The following is a 17,720-nucleotide window of genomic DNA, read 5'->3' on the forward strand; positions in this document are numbered from 1 at the left end:
GGGGGGTGGGGGTGGGTGGCTCTCTTCCCAGAGGCTCACCGGCCATATCCAGGCTCTCTGTTTTGTTTTGATTTTTGTTTTTTTAATTTTTTAAGCAAGTTGGGGAGGGGCAGAGAGAAGGGAGACAAAATCCTATACAGCCTCCCTACCATTATCCTGGAGCTGGATGTTGGGCTGGAACTCAGGAACCTTGAGATCATGACCTGAGCTGAAATCCAGTCAGATGCTTAACCGACTGAGCCACCCAGGCGTCTCGAGGCCCACCATCACCCATTCTGAGGGAAAGCCTCCCCTGCTTAAGGCTGTCCCCTTAAGTAGCCAGACCAACATCAGTAGGGCCGCCCCTGGCTTGGTTTGAGAAATGCCCTAAAGGGTGAGGCTGTCAGAGTAGCTGTAGGTCTGTGATGACCCACGGGCCCTGCCCAAGTCACACAGTAAGCAGAACATGGTCCTTTATTCTGTGATTGTCCTTATTTTCTTGACGTTAGCATTTCTTACTGTTTTTTGCTTTGCGGACTTTCTTGCTTCTGTGAAGTGAAGGTGAGTGTATTACCTGAATACTTAGTAGGTAGCAGATGCTGGTTAAGTGCCACATGTATTTTTTTAATGTTTATTTATTTATTTTGAGAAAGAGAGCGTGGCCTGGGGAGGGACAGAGAGAGAGAGAGAGAGAGAGGGAGGGAGAGAGAATCCCAAGCACCCTCCATACCCAGCGTAGAGCTCAACATGGGGCTCAATCTCACGACTGCAAGATCACATCCTGAGCCAAAATCAAGAGTCGATTGCTCAATCCAGGGGCCCCCACATGTTTTTTTAAAGTTGTTATTTATTTGTTTATTTATTTTTTAGAGAGGGGGAGAGAGAGCACATGCTCCTGGGGGAGAGGCAGAGAGAGGAGGGAGAGAGAATCCTGAGCAGGCTCTGCACTGTCAGCACTGAGCCCAGTGCAGGGCTCCAACTCACAAACCCTGAGATAGTAACCTGAGCAAAATCAAGAGTCGCTCAACCGATGGAGCCACCCAGGTGCCCCCTCACCCCCACTGTAGTTTGAAAACAACTTTACTGTGGGGCACCTGGGTGACTCTGTCGGTTAAGTGTCTGACTCTTGATTTTGACTCTGGCCATGATCCCAGGGTCATGGGCTCAAGCCCCACATGGAGCCCCACGTCCGGCTCCATGCTGAGAATGGAACTTGTTTGACATATTCTCTCTCTCTCTCTCTGCCCCTCACCCACACACATGCTCTCCATCAACATAAATAAATAAATAAGTAAATAAATTAATATTAAAACGTCCTTGAGGTTGTTTTACATATCATAAAATACCCTCATTTCAAGTATACAATTCAATAATTTTTTGCAACTTTACCAGCGGTGCAGCCCTTTACCATCAATTTGTTGCAGCGCACATTCCTCGCCCATAATCACCTTCATGCCCATTTACAAGTTAAATTCCACCCCCTCCCTCTGGGCAACCACGGCTTTCCTTTCTGGCTGAATAAATTAGCCTTTTTTTGGCATTTTATATAAATTGAGTCACACACTATGCGATCTTCTGCCTATTTATATGTTTCTTTATAACTTTATAACCCAACGAGGTTTCACATCCTCATCGTGTAGATACTCCTTTCACAGATGAGGGAATGGGAACCCAGGGGCGTTAGGTGCTTGTCCAAGTCCATGCTTTTGCCATGAGCACTGAGATCTCATCCCGAGAGGCCGATGCCAGGGCCGTCTTAACCCCTGTACTCATCGGTAGCTATTTTCTTTCTTTAAGGAACTTGCATAATTAAATTTCACCATCACATCCTTTGCATTTTGTTTGAAGTTTCACTGGTCTGTGAGGTCCTCCGGTCTGAAAACCACTGGCCTGATTGCCTTGTTTTCTTCTCGTGCGTTCCCTGCTTTCAGACGGGTGGGCTAATGAGTGACCAAGGAAGCGCAGGTCCAAAGTGGGCGCTAGGTCTGCCTCCCTGGGGTAAGGGACGCCCGCGGTGAGGGGTGTGCTCACTGGTGAGGAGACACCTGGAGTCTGAGATCCAGAGGTCCTTTCCTTCCCTGCTGGGAGGGGTTCCTGTAGAGTGAACTTCCCGCTGCCTGTCACCTTTCCGCCCACTTCTGTGGGAAGGAGGGTCTGAGAGGGACCTGAGGGAATGTCCGTTCAGGGTCGGCTGCCTCTGCCCCTCCACCCGTCTGCCCTTCTAGGATTGCCTTACCTGATTACATCACCGCTGCTAGCAGGGAAACTTCCTCATCTGCTGGATGGAGAATTTGTTGTCGAGGACTGCTTCCCATTTCAGCCTCACAGTCCCCAGCCTCTACAAGGGCTGCTTCATCTGCGTGGCCTCGGGGTAGCCTTGCTTCCATCTGAAATCATGTGACCCTTGTGATTGCATGTGTAAATGGGCATCTTTCTGTGAGAAGAAAAATCCAGAGTGTCCTTAGAAGAAGAGGGCTTCTTTAAAACAAAACAAAACAGGATAGTGGCAGCATCTCTCATTCTTTTTTAAAAAATTTTAATGAGAGACAGGGAGAGAGACAGAGCATGAATGAGGGAGGGGCAGAGAGAGAGGGAGACACAGACTCCCAAGCAGGTTCCAGGCTCTGAGATGTCAGCCTGACGTGGGGCTTGAACTCACAAATTGTGAGATCATGACCTGAGCCGAAGTCGGACACTTAACCGACTGAGCCCCCCGGGTGCCCCAGCATCCCTCTTTCAACAGCCTATAAGAGCCAGGACTCTGCAGGTACTTTACAATCATTACCTCGCTTCGTTCGTACAGTGGAACGATAAGGTACGTGCTAATACTATTCCCACCCACAGATGCCAACAGTGAGGTGTGGAAAAGATGAAGTGACTTGTTAGGTAACCAAAATGTTTCTGGGGTTTCTCCTCATACCCTCCCCTTTTTATTTGAGGCAAAATTCACACAACATAGAATTAACCATTTTAAAGTGTCCAGTTCCATGGCGTTTCGTATAGTCGCAGTGTTTGTTGTACAGCAGTCCCCTCTTGTCTAGTTCAGGTTTTTGTCACGCCCAAAGAAGTCCCGGGATCCAAGAGGCAGTCACTCCTACTTCCCTTCTCTCCAAGCCCTGACAACCACTTGTCTGCTTTCTGCCTCTGTGGATTTGCCTGTTCAGGAGAATTCACGTAAATGGAATCAGATGATGCGTGACTGGATACATATGTGACTTTCTGTGCCTGGCCTGGTGCATCGCGTCTGCAGCGTCCATGCGCACGGCAGCGAGCATCTGCACCGCGTTCCTATTAATGTCTGGCAGCATTCACTGTGTGCTTTTACCACGTTTTATTGGCCCACTCATCCCGTGATGGACATTTGGGCTGTTTCCACCTTTTGGCCATCGAGTAGTGCTGCTATGCGCACATATGTTCATGGACTTGTCGCAGTGACTGTTTCTGTTCTTCTAGGGATCTGTCTAGGAGTGGAATTGCTAGGCCATGTGGTAACTCTCTGTTTAAGTTCTTGAGGGAACGACACACTCCACAGTGGCTGCACCATTTTAGGTCTCCACTAGCAATGGACGAGAATTCCAGTCTCTCCGTATTCTCGTCAACCCTTCTTGTTTTCCTTAAAACAAAACAAAACACCCTAAAAACAATTAGGGCCGTCTTAGTAGGTGACAAGGGGTCTCTCTCTCTCTGTGTTATTGATTTGCTTTCCCCTAATGACAAAGAACATTGGACATTTTTTCACATACATGTTGGCCATTTGTGTATTTTCTTTGGAGAAATGCCTATTCAAGTCCTTTGCCCTTAAAAAAAAATCCTTCTGTTATTGTTACTGTTGTAAATATTCTTTATAAATGCTGGATACTTATTCTTTATAAATCCTGGACACTAGACCCTTATCAAATATATGATTTGCAGATACTTCTTCCCATGCCATAAGTTGCCTTCACTTTCTTGATAGTGCCCTTTGCTGCACAAAAGTTTTTAAGTTTTATGATACCGAGCTTATTTTTTCCTTCGTTATTTATGTTTTGCTGTCCTGGCTAAGAATCTGTTGCCCATCTAAGGTCGTGAAGCTTTTCCCCTGCATTTTAGCAAATGACTTTTCTAGTCTTAGTGCTTCCATTTAGGTCTTTGCTCTATTTTGAGTTCATTTTTGTGTATGGTTCGAGGTAGGGGTCTAACTTCCTTCTTTGGCGTGCGGATATCCGGTTTTCCCAGCACCTTCACTGTCCTTTTCTGGGCTGCTTGTTTCTTGAGGCAGAGCCCAGGTTTTACTTCATTTCCTCTGCCTTTCTCAGTGCCTTTGGCAGGGCCTAGCGCCCTGGGGCGGGGGAGGCAGCTGGGCATTGAGTGAGTGAGTGAATGTGAGCACCTGAGCCTCGGTCTTATCCCAAGAGCCAGCCGGTGCGTGTGAGGAGCCCAGGGGCTGAGTGACCAACCAGGCCCTTTTCTTTGATCTACAGGTGCGGCCAGCGTCATTGTCGGCCACCCTCTGGACACGGTCAAGGTACTTCAGACCATGTTTGCCATTACCTCTTGGAAGGGGGCCTGGAGTGAGTCTGCCTTCAGGAATGTGTCTGCCATTTCTGATCCTAAGCCGGCCTCCAGCCCAGGGCAGATTGTCTGTGCCAGCCCAGGGGAGGTGGGGTGCCAGGGGGACGGGTTTGGATCATCATTCTCCTCTCCTTACTTGGCAGTGCTTTTGTTTTTGCGAACGCTCCACTTCTGCCTCCAGGTTCTCATGGGCTGTGGGGGAGGGGGCAGCCCCTGCCAGTGAGTGTGGAACTAAGAAACCAGGAGAGGTTTCAGATGTGAGGTGGCATCGGGGTCCAGAATTTAGGGTTGGGTTTTAGGTGATTCGAAAACATGTTCCAGGCACGGAGGAGAGCCACGAGGCACTGAGATGGGGACACTGTGCAGGGGCCACACTTGAGAAAAACATGGCCACTGTTGCTGGTGCACCAGGATCCTGAAAGCAGCTATAGGATCAGAGTCCAGGGATGGGGGTCAGCCCTTCAGGTTTGGAGGCCTTCAGTGCAGGGGGTGTGAGGACTCAGTAGGGCCACCTGCCATTGGGATCATCCAAGCCCCTTGTTCGACAGGTGTAGAAACTGGTCCGGAAAGGGGAAGGCGTTTCCTTAGGTCATATAACAAGTTAAAGCGTTGACAAGTGAAGTGACTCCAACCCCATCCTTGCCACCCGTCCCCAGAACTCAGAGCCCTACCCGGAGAGCATGGTCACAAATAGTGCCTTCTCGCCCCTGACCTGCACATCCATAGCTACAGCTCTGCCTGGATCGTGCACACAGAGGAACTGCTCAGGCCCTTCCCAGCGCGCTGCTACAGTCCCTTCTCTGCCCATCTTTCTCCCTTTGGGACCGTGCACCCCCCCTAGTCAGAGCCCAGGCCTGCTCTCTTCTTGGTGGCAGATCACCCTATTTTTGTTAAAAATTGAAGCTATTTCCTGGCCCCTTGTGTCTCCCATATGGCCATGTCTTTTGCTCAGACATCAGACATGCACTAGACACTTTGTCTCTGCAGGCCGTATGTGGATAGCAGGGCATCGGTGGTGGACCAGACAAGTCCAGTGCCTGCCCCTCTGGGCCTTCCGGCTACATTCCTGGCACAGGCAACCGTTGTGTCTCCCGGGTGGAGTGTCCTTCCCTTACCCCCAGCGTGGCCAGGGGCTGGTGGAACTTATTGGAGGCATGCCCTTCCCGCACAGGCAGTCAGGCCACCTGAGTAGGCTGGGGCCCTCCTCCTCCTCTCCACTCTGGCCCTTCCTGATACATAAATCCGGTCTCTGCCCAGCCTGAGAACCTCTCCGCTCAGCGCACCAGCCTGGCGATGCCAGCTTACGTGGCCGGCCTTGCATCCTGCCCAGGGATGTGCCCCGGGGCCCTCGTTACTCCCCAGAACGTGCTCCTTCCTTTCTATCTTCTGGCTAACATTTTCTCTGAAGTCTCTCTCTGAGAAAGGTCCGAACAAGAGGCTCAGAGTCTGAATCACCTGCAGGACAGTCTCTGCCTCCCTTCCCCTGCTCTCTTGTAGCCAGGGCGCAGCCCTTAGCAACCCCCCCCCCCCCCAAAACCTTGCCTTCCTCATCTGAAAAATGGGCAAAGAGCACCTCCTGGCGGGGCCGTTGTGAAGATTGGCACCGTGGCACTGAGGCTGGAGTAGTGAGTGAGCCGTTTGTACCCTAACGAACACATACGCAGTTGGGAGTGAGTTGTGACTTGTCTGAGGTCCCAGCGCTTATCCTCAGAAGAGCCATTGGCTACCTCATCACAGGTAGGAGGGCCAGCCCGTGACTGCTTGGTAGCCTTGGAGCTGGGATCTGGATTCTCACCTGGCTTTCAGCACAGCTGGGGCATTTGGGGCATATGCCTGGGGCAGTGTGACCAGGGTTTGCTAATCAGGGCTCAGCTGCCTTTAGACCAGCTGGTGAACCATAAGAGAACAAATATGCATGGGTGTCAGCCGCTACATGTGTCCTAATTTGTTACAACAGAAGTAGGAAACGAATGGAGGAAGTCAGCTTTCTCAATCTGCAAAATGGGTACACTGTCCATGCTGCCTGGTGTTTGTGGGATTCCGTGAGAGAAGTTCCATAAGGTGCCCCGTGTTTCCGCAGGTGTGCGGCTGTCCTGCACTGAACACTGGCATCGCCAGGCTGGTGCGCTGAGCGGAGAGGTTCTCAGGCTGGGCAGAGACCGGATTTATGTATCGGGAAGGGCCCGAGTGGAGAGGAGGAGGAGGGCCCTAGCCTATTCAGGTAGCCTGACTGCCTGTGCGAGAAGTGCACGCCTCCAACAAGCTCCACCAGCCCCTGGCCACGCTGGGGGTAAGGGAAGGTCATGGCTGTGTGACGGTGCCCTGTGCTGCTGGCCACAGGGGCGGCCACCTCGAGGCTCAGCCTGGCTGGGAGACCATCGCTCCATGGTTTTGAAACTATTCTGTGGTCTGGGTTTGAGTCTTGGGTTGAGTTTCCTCATGTACAATGTGCCTGAGTGACTCGAGCCCTCGAGTTTTTCAGTGGAACTTGATTTCTTTCTGGGGACTCCACCTTTTTGTGGATTCAGTACCCAGAGGCAGCCCTGTCAGCACTGGGGCCCGTGGGAGAGGGCGTTCGGCCTCTTAATGCCAGTCTTTTTTTTTTTTTTTTTTAATTTTATGTTTTATTTATTTCTGAGAGAGAAAGAGAGACAGCATGAATAGGGGAGGGTCAGAGAGAGAGGCAGACACAGAATCCGAAACAGGCACCAGGCTCTGAGCTGGCTGTCAGCATAGAGCCCAACGTGGGGCTCGAACGCACGAACTGTGAGATCATGACCTGAGCTGAAGTCGGACACTTAACCAACTGAGCCACCCAGGTGCCCCTTAATGCCAGTCTTAAATGGCCATGCCCACCTCCCCTTGCCCACGTTCTCATGCTGGTTGGGGATACCACACCCCAAAGTAGGCCTCTATGGGTCGGATTAATGGGAAGCCCGGTTCTCACCTTGCTACACCTTCCAGGGTGTCTTCACCTCCACCTGATTTAATACTACATTTTCCTTCAACCACCTCGCACTCTTGGCCCTGGGTCTATTTTTCTCCATGGCACCTGTCATCATCCGGCGTATATATTTGCTTGGGAATTACCTTTGACTGGCTGTTTTTTCCATCCCCACCTGAATATAAGTTCCAGGAGCCCAGGGAGTTTGCTTTCTCTCCTGTGGAATTTCCTGAGAGTGCCTCAGTGACTATCAAATAGGCATTCAGTAGTACTGGTGGAGTGAGTCAATCGGTATATTTCTCTGATTATGAAATTAATCTGTAGGAAACATGGGGTACCATTTACGTACCGTAGCTATAGGAACGCTATACGTTGCTTGTGGCCATCTGGGTTTCCAACACTGTTGTGATGATTCCGTTGAGCTCTTAGCCTTGATTATTAGCTCAGAGAGGGGGTGGGAAGGGAGAAATGTTGGAATTTTTTTTTTATTAAGAAAGGATATTCCCACAGGAGTTGTGTACTTAAAATTAGTTTTAAATTATGTAAGCTAGAAATAATGCAAGCAACCCCTGCCTGTTGTAGGAAAGTTGGAAAATGAAATGCAGGTCAGGGCAGAAAAACATCACCCCTGATTTTCCCCTCAGAGACCCTCACTTTTATGTTGTATGTTCTGCCTAAGTCTCTGCTACTTGTCTACAGACTGAGCTAACGCGTGAAGTATTAGTCCGCATGGGTCTTGAGTGTCCCTGGGCCCTGGATTCTAAGAGGTCCAGATCATTCCTTCCGTGGTTCTCAGGGCTCCTTCTTACTAGGTTCAAGGGGGTGCCCTGGTGCTTTTGTGGGCTTCCTCAGGCCCCCTGTGGCTGTCAACTCATGCCCCTGATCACCAGAGCTCCATTACAGGACACCACGTCTTCCCCTTCAGCCCCTCCTTCAGCCAGTGCAAAGGGGACATGTGACAGGGCCCTGCTCAGCTTGGGGACAAGAGAGAAATATGGGATGGTTCTGCCATAGGAAGGGAGCCTGAATAAACCATAAGAAACAGGAAAATGACACCAGTGCAACACTGAAGTTCAGACCTAAACGGTGAGCAGTTGCTGGAGGAAGAGCCTTTGAGGGGAAGGAAGAGCCAGTGGAAACATCAGGCAGGGAGGGAAAGGGGGAAAGTGACATCCCAGGGGCCTGGAGGTGTGCCACGTGGGGGGCACGGAGGGCAGGGGTATGGAGAAGGTGACATGCAGGGGCGAGAGGTGGGCTGTCCCCGGCCTCTTGGACACAGGTAGAGTGTGGGGTTTACTGTAAGTTTGATGGGAAGCTGCCAGCCAACTTTGAATAGCAGTGATGTGATTCACTATTGTTGGAAGAGAACAGTGGGACTGCTGTGTAGACATGGGCGAAGGGGCGAGGGGGTAGCCGGAGGCTGGCGGGGAGCAGCCCAGCAGCCGGGGGGAGATGAAGGGGTTCTGGGGGGCACGAAGGACAGGTGACTGCTGGTCCTGAGGATGGCAGAGTGTGGACAGCAGATGGGGCAGGGCCATGCGTTCATTTTCCTACTCCAGAGACAGGGGTCACGTGTTGATCATTTGCACATCATTGTGCAGCAACACACGGGCCTTTGTGCTTCTCTCAGACCAGGAGCACTTTGGCTCCATTCACCAAGATCTGGATGGGACGCTGAAGGAGGCAGCGCGGGTAGAGCACAGAGAGCGGGCCTGGTGGGGACAGAAACCCAGCCGTCCTCACTGGCTGGGTCACTTGGGGCAGGGCCGTCCCCCTTCTGGGCACCGCGAGTCTGCATCTCTGGGGTGGCGGGGCCACGAGCCATGTCAGCCTGGGCCCTCACGGTGGCACATCTCTCCTCAGACTCGCCTGCAGGCTGGCGTCAACTACAGGAACACCCTCAGCTGCATCCGCACCGTGTACAGGAGGGAGAGTGTAAGTGTCCCCCTTCCCGGGGCAGGGTTGGGGCCCTACCTGCCAGGGGCTCCCACAAGGAACTCGAAGCCTGCCCAGGCCCCCGTGGCCGCAGCCCTGATGCCAGCCCATCAGGGCGGGAGGCCTGTTTGTTCCCGCTCAGTGACTTTTGGCTCAGTGTTGCCTCCTCCCTCCTCACCTCACACCACCACAGCTCAAATACCGTGTGTCACCTAACCTTAGCCCCGCCACCTCGTGCAGGGTTACTGGGGAGAAAACTGATTTTGTGTAACCTCTGCGGAGGAATTCTAAGGAATTTAGAATCATAGGGAGAATTCCTACGAAAACAGGGTGACTTGTCAGTTTTCGAAGCCAAATGAGAGGCCACTAAACCACGTGCTCACTGGCTTCCCTTCCTATGGCTAGAGCCAGGCACTCCTGATTCCAGATGTCCAGCACTGGCTTGTACCTCAGGTTTCTTGAGAACAGGGGGCCCACGATTTTCCTTTTTCCAAGGGGAAAACTGAATACTATTTTGAAAACTATTTTTTAATGCTTTTTATTTCTCCTTAAGCAAGAGAGACAGAGCATGAGTGGGGAGGGACAGAGAGAGAGGGAGACACAGAATCTGAAACAGACTCCAGGCTCTGAGCTGTCAGCACACAGCCCGACGTGGGGCTCGAACCCATGAACCATGAGACCATGACCTGAGCCGAAGTTGAATGCTTCACCGACTGAGCCACCCAGGCGCCCCAATTTTTTTAAGTTTGTTTATTTTTGAGAGAGAGAGAGAAAGAGAGCACATGCGCACAAAAGCAGGGGAGGGCCAGAGAGAGGGGGGGAAAGAGAGAGAGAATCCCAAGCAGGCACCGTCCTGTCAGCGAAGAGCCTGACTCAGGGCTCGAACTCACAGACCCTGAGATAGTGACCTGAGCTGAAACTAGAAGTCGTGTGCTTCACTGACTGAGCCACACCAGTGCCCCAGATTTGAATAATATTTTATAGAGGGCCTCAGGTGCCCTTCTTGAGAACTAGCATGTGCTTTCTGAGGCCCTTCTTTGAGGAGTTTAAAATACATTTTGTTGGGGCCCCTGGGTGGCTCAGTCAGTTAAGCGTCCGACTTCAGCTCAGGTCATGATCTCATGGTTTGTGGGTTTGAGCCCTGCATAGGGCTCTGTGCTGACAGCTCAGAGCCTGGAACCTGCTTCGGATTCTGTGTCTCCCTCTCTCTGCCCCTCCCCCACTTGTGCTCTGTCGCTCTCTCCCTCTTTCAAAAATAAACATTAAAAACCATTTAAAAAATACATTTTGTCATTTACGATGAAATGACAATTTAAAGAAGCCGTCAGATGTAAGCCCTGTGGCAGCCCTGGGCGGTCCCCTGAGTCCCTGGAATTGTGGCCCCATTGCCAACCACCATCTTTTTCACAGCGTCACTCATAGGAAGTGCCCTGGGGCTCGCGAGCCTCCCGTGTGCCCGCAGAGATTTTCCTCAGAGGTGTGTTTTTGCCGGGGTGTCCTAACTCTCTTCAGGGGCTGCTTTACAGTGGACTGCAAACCTCACTCTAGCCATTCAGGGCAGTGTGCGATTCGTCACTCCCCTGCATGGTGGCCATTAATTCTCCTTTTTGGCACGCGTGGTCCACAGTGCCTGCCAGCCAGCGTCCCCGCGCCGGGGTGTTTGTGAGACCTGTGGGCCTTCCTTGGAGACACAGCGCTTTGGGGCTAAGTGACATCTCACATTATGTGAAGGGGCTCAGTCGGGAGGGAGAACCTGCGGCAGGCTGTGTGTGCATGGGTGTGTGTACGTGTGTGTGTGTGGGGGGGGGAGGTGTCCTGCCCCTGGCGGATAGGGCGCACACACCCAGGTCAGGATGAGCAGGTTTGTGTGGGGCCTGGAGTTGATACAACAGGTTCCCGGTACTTTTTCATTTTTGGCACAGGGCTCAAAGTATGTGCTGGCCTGACTCCTCCATGGGCCTGTGGAATTTTCCAGGTTTCAGAGGAGTGTCTGTGATGTTCCTCAAGAGTGCAGTGTGGAAGGGGCACCCGGGTGGCTCAGTCGATTAAGTATCCACTTATGGCTCAGGTCATGATCTCAAGGTTAGTGGGTTCAGGCCCTGCATTGGGCTCTGACAGTTCAGACCTGGAGCCTGCTTCTGGTTCTGTGTCCCCCTCTCTCTCTGCCCCTCCCTGGCTCGTTCTCTCTCTCTCTCAAAACTAAATAAGCGTTAAAAAAAATAAAAAAAAAAAGGTGCAGCATGGAAGGGACGTTCTCCTCAGCTGGAGGCACCCTCTCTTGTGGTTTTGGTGAATGTGCAGAAGCCTTCTGGGGGCTCCGCTCCCCTGAGACCCTCCCCACAGACTTAGCACATCAAATCTGAGTCACCTGTCAGTTTGTCTGGCCCTGCCCTCCTCCCCTTTCCTGCACCCAGTGCGTGGGCTCAGTGAGGGCAGCGAGGATTCCTTATAGCTTCCCCCACACCCCCCAGCCTGTGGCAGATGCTTCAGAGAATGTTTTGCTTGAGTGGTGGATGAGGAGGGTATGTACGGTGCTTGGCAAGTCCTCTACCCACCAGGGCTCCATGCAGCCAGATTTCTTTCTTTCCTTCTTTAAAAAAAATTTTAACGTTTCTTTTTGAGAGAGAGAGAGAGAGAGACATAGAGCATAACTGGGGAGGGGCAGAGACAGAGGGAGGCACAGAATCTGAAGCAGGCTGCAGGCTCTGAGCTGTCAGTACAGAGCAAGATGCGGCGCTCGAACTCACAGACCGTGACATCATGACCTGAGCCAAAGTCGGACGCTTCACGGACCAAGCCACCCAGGTGCCCTGGAGCCTGATACCTTTCCAGCCCAAGAACTCTGCCACCCTGGTGGCAAATACGGATTCCAGGCCTAGGATGGCCCGACAAAACTGCAGCCACACGCCGATTTCTCCCCCGGAGCAAGAATGCCCCTGCCCATGGGTGGAGAGCACCCCCTCTCCTGCCTCAGCTGTCACTCCTCTTACCTCAGCATCCTCGTGTTTTCTAGTCGCTGGCATAATGATTATGTTTCCCACCACGTCCCCTCACCAGCCTGCGGGCGCTCAGCGGGCAGGGCCCGTGTGGAGGGTGGGATGGGGAGCTGGGTGCCCTGGCCTGCGGCGGCCGCGGGCCCTCATGCTGCGCCACCCTGGTTCTCCCACAGGTCTTTGGCTTCTTCAAGGGCATGTCCTTTCCCCTCGCCAGCATCGCCGTCTACAACTCGGTGGTGTTCGGGGTCTTCAGTAACACGCAGAGGTTCCTCAGCCAGCACCACTGCAGGGAGCCCGGGGCCGGCCCAACCGGAGCCCTGCCCGACCTTCTCCTGGCCAGCATGGTGGCCGGCGCCGTGTCCGTGGGGCTGGGCGCGCCCGTCGACCTCATCAAGATCCGGCTGCAGATGCAAACACAGCCGCTCCGGGAAGGTAAGAGTGGGGGAGGGTTCCTGATGCCTGGGAGCCTTGGCTGGTTTGCCAGCTGGGGGGGGCGGGGGGGGGCAATTGTTCATATCCTTTTCAGGAGCATCTGCATTGGTCATGTGATGCTCTGTAATTATTCTTTTTATCTGCAGTAGGGTCTGTCCTTAATTCGATGATTAATGAATTATTCTGTGCCAGGCACCTGCTTAGAGCGTGTTCTGTGTTCACTTAATTGGTCCTTCGTAACAGTGGTGTGAGGCAGGTGCTATCACTGCTACCATTTCATAGAGGAGAAAACCAAGACTCCCAAAGGTTTAAGACACTTAGACGAGGCCACACAGCTAATGACCGGAGGGTGAGGACCAGCTACTTAATTTGCAGTGTCCAGAGCAGAAGGAAAATGTGGGATTCCTTGTTCAAAAGTTAGTAAGAATTTTTGGAGAGCCTCCCAGAGCATTAAATCAGGCAGGGGGCCTCCGAGGGACTCACAGATCTCAAACCCACACCTTTGTCTACAACACCAGGGGCGTGCAGCCAGGAGGTCTCACATCTAGACCACCAGCTATAGGGGCTGAGGGGTCACTCCTCTCCCCCTCCTTGACTTTGTGGTTAGAGCTTCATTTCTTGGTGTGCTACCCAGCAATCCTGCACCATAGGCCGAATCTGTTACATCCTTTCTGCTGAGAAAGGAGTTTCTGTGTCCTTTCCTGGAAGTGGTTTGATAAAGGAGGGTGGAAAGAACAGGAAGGCACTTGGTGTGCAGAGTAGAAAGTATCAGCTCTCAAGGAAGGACAAGCTGGGGGTGTTAGATTTCAGTCCCTTCACGTCTGGTTCTTGGCTCTAATTGTACTCCGTCTCCTCAGGCAAGATATGGCCCTGCCTGGGCCGCCTTCTCCTTTCTGTATAATGGAAGGGCTCGATCTGTGGTCCTTCCTGACACCTCAGACGTCAGGTCTGGGCTGAGGGCCCTCATGGGTAAGGCCCCTCTTGCTGACCACGAAGAGATCTGCGGGCAAGGAGATTTCGCCTCCACCCGCCTGAGTCACATATTGGTACAATGCAGTTGAATCAAAGGGTTTCCCCTCACAGAAGTGTCTGAAGCTTGCTGATCTGGTCTTGTCCCCAAGGCCAAAGGAAAGATGTAGAGGAATGGAGGACATCGTGAACAGGCTGAGAACCAGGAGTCCTGGCCCCCAGACTGGTGTTTTCTCTGTCCTATTTCAGGAAAGCTTTATGTCCATCTCAGGCGGAGAGGACATCTCTCCTTAAGTCTTAAAACTCTTTGGGGCCAGATGTTGGAAGAGTTCCTACTGACGAGTCATCTGCTCCTGGGGGCAGACCTGCATCCATCACAGCCTGGGTACTTTGACCCTGGAAGGGGAGGAAAAAGGGCTAGGGGTGTGTGTGCGTACTGGGGTGGGGGGCAAGGCATGGCCAGCCTGGACACCAACGGAGCTGTTTCTCAAGAAGTGCCTTCCTTAGGAAAGCCGGGGACGTTTGGAGGCAAATTAAGTGATTGCATCCTCTGTCCTGCCCTCCCCCACCCTCTACCTTCCCCATAGAGGGTACCAGAATGGTGGCTGACCTGGCAGGCCAAGGACTGAACTGTGAGGGTTGCCGAGGCCAGGCTAAAAGCCTCTGGCACTTGGAGGGATGGGAGGCTGTCAAGGAATGTCCAGACCCAAGAAGGGTCCCAAAGCTGGGTGCAACCAGCCAGTTTTAGGGAGCTGGGCGGCTGCAGCAGCTCACCGTATGTCCGACATTGTGTGCACTATTCATCTCATACCTCACCTTGACATTGTAAAGTCTGTATGGCTGTTAGCCTTGTTCATTTACTCAGCATGCTAGGTAAGCGCCTGCTCCTGGCCAGCACAGCACTGAGGGTCCTGTGGGTCTACTTCTGGGGACTTGTCTCCCGGATAAGCTCTCTGAGCAATAACAACACGGGGGCCAGTGTGCCCTCTCTGTCCCCTCTCCACCAGGATGTGGAGGGATGTGATTTCTCGGCCCAATTCCTGTACAGTTGGGACGCAGCCCACAGCCTTCTGTGGTGAGTGCATCCGTGTGCCCAAAGGAAACTAGTCTTCATTCAGTCCCTTGAGGCAGCAACAGAAAATGAACATGTGTTTATTCTGTCCTTTTCAGTGTGCCAAGAAGCTGGCCTTTTGTGAACTCAGGGAAGGCTCTTAATAAGCCAAGGGAGTGTCCTGCAGGCAAGCACTTCTCACCTCTGCCAAGTGCTCAGGCTTAGCACCTGGGCCCTGGGGGCTTAGCTGGCAGGTATGCAGACCAGGGCGGTTGACCTGAGCAGTGCAGGGAGGGGAGGAAGGAAGATTGCAGCATCCCATGAGCTGCGCTCCTCTGGTCTGGGCTCAGCCAGAGCTCGGCAGTGGGGCCGAGTAGCCAGTACTACGTGAAGGGCTCTGTGTGTGTTGCATCTTCCCAGCAACCCAACCTGTAGACCTTTACAAAGGGGAGCCTGAGGCATGGCCTGAGGTCACACTCCTAAACGAGAGTAGTGGACTCATGGCCACCTGGATCTGCCCTGAGATTTTGTAGGAGCTGACATAGGTTTGTTTGCCCTGGACCTTTGCACAAACTTATCACAAATCCAGCTTCAGTCTTGAGGGGGAAGGTGGGTTGGGAGCGTGTCTCCAGAAAGACCCTGTTACATTGTTTGTGTAAGAGGCACAGCTCTTGGAATCCAAGGGCTGGGTGTGAGTTCTGTGTCTGCAGCCTCTGTTGTTGTTTACTTCCCTCCGCCCCAGCTGCATGGGGGAGGAGGGGCCGGTGCTGGGCGGGATCACTACTGGGGACAGATCACTGCTGGGGACGGAGCAGGCAGGCAGGCAGCGCCTCTGCCCTGCCAATACTTTTCTTCACCTGGAGTCTCTCCAGGCAAGGGGGAAGGATGCAGCTTTCTTTTCCTTGTCCCTCAGGAACCCTCTAGGCCAGAGATGGAAAGCTCAAAGACTCACTGGGACCTGGCTGGGACCCGGGAGGCCTTGTACGTGAGCAGAAGTGCCTGGAAAATGTACTCACTTCGGTTTTACTTGACACCCACAGCCTTCCTAACTCACATTTCATTTTTCCTCTTTTGACCGAACCTGTCAAAAGAGAACACAGAACATGTTTCACTTTCGCTATCGCTCTGCCGTTACAGAAGCAGCAGCTCGAGCACTAGTCAGCTTTGGCACCAGGGAAGGCAGCAGGGAGGGGCAGGGACTGTGGCAGGCAGGGCCCACGTCCTTGTCTAAGGGGGCGGTACGACCCCATCCCAGGTCACAGTACTGCATGGCCTGGATTGGAAGTTGTCAGATAAATTAATTAAAAACAAGATTGGGCACATACATGACACCAGGAAGCCCGAAGCACTGTATGCACTGGACAGCGTGTGGCTGGTGCTGGCCACCAGCCTGTGGTCTTGGCTCTGGGTCGGGCCCACTCCGCGCGGTGGCTGTGCTGAGATGGGCGTTTGCAAGCAGCCTCGGGCAGGGCTTGTGGGATGGTCTGTGGTTTGTGGCTTTACCCCAGAAGTGTCCAAACCGCTTCCTGGGTGGAGACAGTGGGCCGTGAGGGACTGTGTCCGTGTACTGAAGCTGCGTACAGGGGGCCTTTGGCATCTTCGCTTTGGGATATGTGACAGGTAGGATGAAGGCCACGTCAAGGTCAGAGTTCAGCTCACCTGAAGGCTTGTAAATGGAGCACCAGGGAGCTGATCTCTGTTATCTATGAGTGGTGACCCATTGTTGACAATGCACAAAAGACATGGAGCTCCTGGGTGGCTCAGTCGATTAAGTGTCTGACTCTTGACTTGGGCTTAGGTCCTGGTCTCACAGTTTGTGGGTTCATGCCCCTCATTGGGCCCTGTGCTGACAGTGTGGAGCCTGCTTGGAATTCTCTCTCTTTCCCTCTCCCTCCCTCTCTGGCCCCCCCTGACCCGTAGTTTCTCTCTCTCTCAAAATAAATGAATAAGCTTTAAAAAAAATGTACAAAAGATGGAACATTAAATGTAGAGGGAGTATGTCTATCCAAATATAATCCCTGTGAATACAGCAATGTGTTTCTGTTTCTAAATACATAAAGTATGTATTTTAATTAAATATTTAAATATTTTAAGTAGAGATTAAAATATTTAAAAAAATTTTTAATGTTTATTTTTGAGACAGAGCATGAGCGGGGGAGGGGCAGAGACAGAAGGAGAGGGAGACACAGACTCCGAAGCAGGCTCCAGGCTCCAAGCTGGCAGCACAGAGCCTGACGTGGGGCTCGAACACATGAACCATGAGATCATGACCCAAGCTGAAGTCGGACTCTTAACCAACTGAGCTACCCAGGCGCCCCCAAAATTAAAATATTTTGAGAGGTTGTCCTCTTATACACAGTTTCATATTCTGTTTTTAAGTCCACAGTATAACAAACATTTTCCATGTTATGAAAATGGGATACAAAATTACTTAAAGTAGACAACTGATATTTAAAGTAAATGTGCAATATTGCATCACTGTGCACACAACACACGCAGATGCCCGTGTATCGAGAGGGATGATGGAGTGTGCAAAAATGCAGTTTCTGGAGTTAGACTACTGCTTCTAGTCCTACCTCCCCCAGAACCTGACACCTCTAGAGAACTCCTCCTGATGTCACCAAGCCTCAGTTTCCTCATCAGCAAAGCAGGCATAGCCATACTAGCTACCTCATAACTGGGGTAGAACGGAACGATGCATCTCATGTGACGACTTCGGCACAATGCCTCGCCCGTTGCAAACATGAAATAAGTGTTAGCTGTCCGATTACACTTCTGTAACCATCTTCCTAGTGATGGACGTTTTGGTTTTGGACGGTGTGTCCTCTTTTGAAAATAGTAGTGTCCTCAGGCAACGTGTCTA

At 52.2% G+C, this 17,720-nt stretch overlaps 1 protein-coding gene across 5 annotated transcripts in view; it reads left to right on the plus strand.

Annotated features, from left to right (window-relative positions):
* The window catches only part of SLC25A48 (solute carrier family 25 member 48), a 48,365-nt gene that overhangs the window by 1,417 nt on the left and 29,228 nt on the right, over nt 1–17,720 (plus strand). For all 5 annotated transcript variants that reach the window (XM_077768932.1, XM_077768931.1, XM_077768929.1 and 2 more), the window contains exons 2-4: nt 4,440–4,483; nt 9,338–9,409; nt 12,579–12,837. In XM_077768932.1, the coding sequence (XP_077625058.1) occupies nt 4,440–4,483; nt 9,338–9,409; nt 12,579–12,837 (375 nt within the window). The remainder of the gene's footprint in view (nt 1–4,439; nt 4,484–9,337; nt 9,410–12,578; nt 12,838–17,720) is intronic.

The sequence above is a fragment of the Crocuta crocuta genome, unplaced genomic scaffold (genome assembly GCF_008692635.1).
Source record: "Crocuta crocuta isolate KB4526 unplaced genomic scaffold, BGI_CrCroc_1.0 scaffold64, whole genome shotgun sequence".
NCBI classification, from domain to species: domain Eukaryota; kingdom Metazoa; phylum Chordata; class Mammalia; order Carnivora; family Hyaenidae; genus Crocuta; species Crocuta crocuta.